General features: G+C 44.3%; 1 protein-coding gene across 1 annotated transcript in view; it reads right to left on the bottom strand.

Moving 5' to 3' along the window:
• Window positions 1-1506, bottom strand: part of xpot (exportin, tRNA (nuclear export receptor for tRNAs)) — a 42241-nt gene extending 40735 nt beyond the window's left edge. Inside the window, exon 1 of the mRNA XM_053313832.1 lies at window positions 1495-1506. Coding sequence (XP_053169807.1) covers window positions 1495-1506 — 12 coding nt within the window. The remainder of the gene's footprint in view (window positions 1-1494) is intronic.
• Between the last annotated feature and the right edge of the window lie 3272 nt (window positions 1507-4778).

The following is a 4778-nucleotide window of genomic DNA, read 5'->3' as shown; positions in this document are numbered from 1 at the left end:
TCCTCCCTCCTTTCCTTCCTTCCTTCATTCCTTCCTTCTTCCTTCCTTCTTTCTTCCTCCCTCCTTTCCTTCCTTCCTTCATTCCTTCCTTCTTCCTTCCTTCTTTCTTCCTCCCTCCTTTCCTTCATTCTTTCTTCCTCCCACCTTTCCTTGCTTCCTTCCTCCCTCCTTTCTTTCCTTCCTTCTTCTTTCCTTCCTGCCTTCCTTTCTTCCTCCTGCCTCATCATTGGTGGATCACAGTGGAGGATGTGCATCCCCCCCCCCCCCGGCAGACAGGGAACGGTCTGTGTGAGGAAATGTTAATGACGTTGTTAACGAGCCATTTTTCTGCACGTATCTGGCCGAGTTAAATTAGACGGCTCGGCTTTCATCAGCGTCCGCTCGCCGCTCGCCGCTCACCTTTCATCCACGCCGAGCCACTCTAATGACGGCTGGACTCCGGCGTGATGGGGGGAAATGGGCTTTCTGATGCGTGCCCAATTTTCCGCGGCTACACTCGTTAACTGGCCTCTGAGAGCTGATGATTCACGTCGGCGGTGTTCTCCGTCTGCGAGCTTTGGTTGCACATCAAAGCAAATCACCGAGTATGACCGGCAGCTGGAACGCCGGATCTGAGCGAGGAGCCAGACGACGCTCAGATATTTGAGTCCAGAGGAGAAATTCAAATCATTTAAGCTCCTGTCGTCCTCCCGGGTCAAAGTGACCCCGTCCCTCCTTCCTTCCTCCCTTCCTTCTTTCCTCTATCCTTCTTGCCTTCCTCCTTTCCTTCTTCCTCCCTCCTTTCCTTTCTTCCTTCCTCCCCCCTTTCCTTTCTTCTTCTTTCTTTCCTTTCCCCTACCTTCCTTCCTTCCTTCCTTCCTTCATTCTTCCTCTCCTCTTTCCTTCCTTCCTCCCTCCTTTCCTTATTTTTTTCTTCCTCCCACCTTTCCTTTCTTCCTCCCTCCCTCCTTTCCTTCCTTCCTTCCTTCTTCCTTCCTTCCTCCTTCTTCTTTCCTTCCTGCCTTCCTTCCTTCCTTCTCCTCCCTCCTTTCCTGCCTTCCTTCCTTCTTCCTCCCTCCTTTCCTTCCTTCTGCCTCCTTCCTTCCCTTTTCCTCCCTTCCTTCCTTGACTCAAATTGACCCTGTCTCTCTTTGACTGTTCCTTCTTTCCTTCCTTCCTTCCTCCCTCTTTCTTTAATTTTTCCTTCGTTCTTCCCCTCCTTCCCTCTTTCTTTGCTCCCTCCTCCTTTCATACTTCTTTCCTCAGTTCCTTCATTCCTTACTTTCCTTCTCTCCTTACTTCCTTCCTCTTTTCCTCCCTCCCTCGTTACTCCCTTCCTTCCTTCCTTCCTTCTTTCCCACCTTTCCTTCCTTCTTTCCCTCCCTTCCTTCCTCCTTTCCTTCCTTCTTCCTTCCTTCCTTCCTTGACCTGAGGACAACAGGAGGGTTAACCGATTTTAGACGTGTCGAACACTTAGAAGCACTCTTTATTTCCCCTCATCCTGAAAATCCATACCTGAGGACCCATGATGGGTGTGACATGTGCAATCAGCCCCCCCCCCCCCACCCCTCAGAGGCACTTGTGAGTTTCTGAGGGTGACGGGAACGCCTGCTGTTTGGCAGCCGGCCCTGAATGTCAACACTGAACAACAGAAAAACCCACTGACGGTTGTTGCAAACGCATAAATCTGTCAATGCAGCTCAGACTCACAAGACCTCTCGGTGACTCGGCTGCTCAGTCTGAGATCTCAAGTCTTTAAAAAAAAAAGAAAAGAAAAAGGATGTTTGTGGTTGGAGGACAGTTTGTTTACCAGCCTGTCGGAGAGGAAAGGCCACCTCATCATCCTCCGCTCAATCTTTTTCTATAAAAACGGGGTCGGTTCAGCATGAATAAGGATTGTCTAACATGTATTTATGATCTCCGTAGGTCATTCACCTTCTGCTGTTTCTTATATCGTGACGTCGACTCCCCTGCTTAACCCTCACATACTGTATTTTATTAATTGTTTTGAGGGAAATATAGCATAGTAATAATGATTTAAATGTATTTTATTGGTAGTTTGAGTCTCCTTAGTCGCTCCATCTCTACGTTGCCATGGTAACTAGATGGCAGCTGTCACTCAAACTAACTGTAGGTTGATTTTAGTCATTTTTTTAGTATTTTTTAGTCAATTTAAGTCTCTTTTTATTTATTTGTATGTCTCTTTTTGGTGTTTAAATGTTATTTTCTATGTAAAGTGTAAAATGAGAGTTAATGAGAGTTAGAGTTAATAAAAAAAACATAATTAACTAATTAAAAAAAATAAACTTTACAACTATTTTAATTGTTCATTATTAGTTTAATACATTTTAAGGTGATTAAAAAGTGAATATTCTCCAGTTTTTAGCATCTTATTTTGAAAAACCTGAAATTGTACAACTATTAGAAGATAGAATAGTCTGTAGGTTTCGTTATATGAGTCGAGGAAGGAAAGGAGGAAGGAATGGAGTAAAGGAGGAAGGAAGGAAGGAAGCACATATTAGCATCGTTTCTTTCTTTAATCCGGTTGCAGGTGTCTTTAAAAATGTCTTGAACACGGCTCTCTGATACCTGCCCCCCGCCCCCCCGCCTCCCCCGTCCCTCCCCTCCTCCTCCCCTTCCCCTTCATTCACTTTCTCCTCGGCTCTCTCCAGGAGGGGCGAGTCTGTGCTCTCCAGCTTTGGAGAGGCTTTAAAATGAGTGACCTTTGAGACAATCAGAGGTGCCCCGGCTCCAACAAATGCTGAATGGGTGAGAGTCGACCCCTGGGTCCTAGTGCACCACCGCCTGTGGATTACATTGATCCCCTGAAACAATGTGGCCCACCACGCTTATTGTTGAGGGGGAATTAATAAATAACAACATGTGAATAACTGCAGGGGGCTTTCTGGAGAGTGGGGGGGGGGTTTTAATAACTGTGTGCTGCTGCGGAGGACTCGGCTGTGAAATCATTTGTTATAAAAGACTTTGCTTTTGTCACCGAAGCCCTGGCGGTTGAATCTGGGTTATATTTTTACTTCTAACACAGTCAGCAGGTTTGTTGTAGAGGAATGAAACCAGCTTATTTCACTTTTTCCTTCCTTCCTTCCTTCCTTCCTTCCTTCCTTCCTTCCTTCCTTCCATCTGTGCTTCCTCTCTCCTTCTCTCTTTCATTCCTTCTTCTCTCTTTCTTCCCTTCCTTCTGTCCTTCCTCCCCCCTACCTTCCTCTCTTTCTTCTTCTCTCCTTCTTTCCTCCCTCCCTCCTACCTTCTTTCCTTCCTTACTGCTTTCCTTCCTTCCTTCCTTCCATCTGTGCTTCCTCTCTCCTTCTCTCTGTCTTTCCTTCTTCTCTCTTTCTTCGGCTGTGAAATCATTTGTTATAAAAGACTTTTGTCACCGAAGCCCTGGCGGTTGAATCTGGGTTATATTTTTACTTCTAACACAGTCAGCAGGTTTGTTGTAGAGGAATGAAACCAGCTTATTTCACTTTTTATACTTATACTACTGATCTGAGTCATGGTGTCTGGTTCAGGTAAATGTCATTTATCCTAAATTAATCCTTCAGTAGGTCCAGATGAGGCTCGTGTGAAACAGAAAATGTGCTTAAAAATGATTTAATACACAGTAATATCTCACATTACATGGGACTTAATAACCCTAATTGACCTGTCTGTTTTGACTGTTCCTTCCTTCCTTCCTTCCTTCCTTCCTTCCTTCCTTCCATCTGCGCTTCCTCTCTCCTTCTCCCTTTCATTCCTTCTTCTCTCTTTCTTCTTCTCTCCTTTCCTCCCTCCCTCCTACCTTCTTTCCTTCCTTCCTTCCTTCCATCTGTGCTTCCTCTCCTTCTCTCTGTCTTTCCTTCTTCTCTCTTTCTTCCCTTCCTTCTGTCCTTCCTCCCCCCTACCTTCCTCTCTTTCTTCTTCTCTCCTTCTTTCCTCCCTCCCTCCTCCCTTCTTTCCTTCCTTACTGCTTTCCTTCCTTCCTTCCTTCCTTCCATCCTTCCTAGAATCTGTGCTTCCTCTCTCCTTCTCTCTTTCTTTCCTTCTTCTCTCTTTCTTCCCTTCCTTCTGTCCTTCCTCCCCCCTACCTTCCTCTCTTTCTTCTTCTCTCCTTCTTTCCTCCCTCCCTCCTCCCTTCTTTCCTTCCTTACTGCTTTCCTTCCTTCCTTCCTTCCTTCCTTATTTCACTTTTTATACTTATACTACTGATCTGAGTCATGGTGTCTGGTTCAGGTAAATGTCATTTATCCTAAATTAATCCTCCAGTAGGTCCAGATGAGGCTCGTGTGAAACAGAAAATGTGCTTAAAAATGACTAAAAAATGATTTAATACACAGTAATATCTCACATTACTTGGGACTTAATAATACTAATCTATTAACAACACATCAGACAACAGTTGGTTTTGTACATAAACACATTATTTTATTAGTATCAGCCAAAATAAGTAACAACTTAGATAATCAGTCAGTTGTTTTAAGTAAAAATATACTTTACTTTTATTGTAAACTTAATATCTTCTGGTTTGGAAGTTTCTATGTTTGACACCCCTGCTGTAATATGTTTGGGTTCAAAGATCGGTCACCAAAGAATCATTTCATTCATGTCTAGACTTTCCTCTCGTTTAATCTCAACAAGGTTTTCTTTTAAATATTCGACATTAAAGAGAAACTCAAGATGACTCCAACCTCTAACTGAGAGAATTAGCAGGATTATATCAGCACATTAGTTTAGGATTATTCCTCCTGTTGTCCTCGGATCAAGGAAGGAAGGGAGGAAGGTAGAGGGGAGGGAGGACAGAC

This window comes from Scomber japonicus, chromosome 23 (assembly GCF_027409825.1).
Source record: "Scomber japonicus isolate fScoJap1 chromosome 23, fScoJap1.pri, whole genome shotgun sequence".
Lineage (NCBI taxonomy): Eukaryota > Metazoa > Chordata > Actinopteri > Scombriformes > Scombridae > Scomber > Scomber japonicus.
The sequence above is the reverse complement of the archived record's forward strand: the minus strand, read 5'-3'. Positions and strand labels throughout refer to the sequence as shown.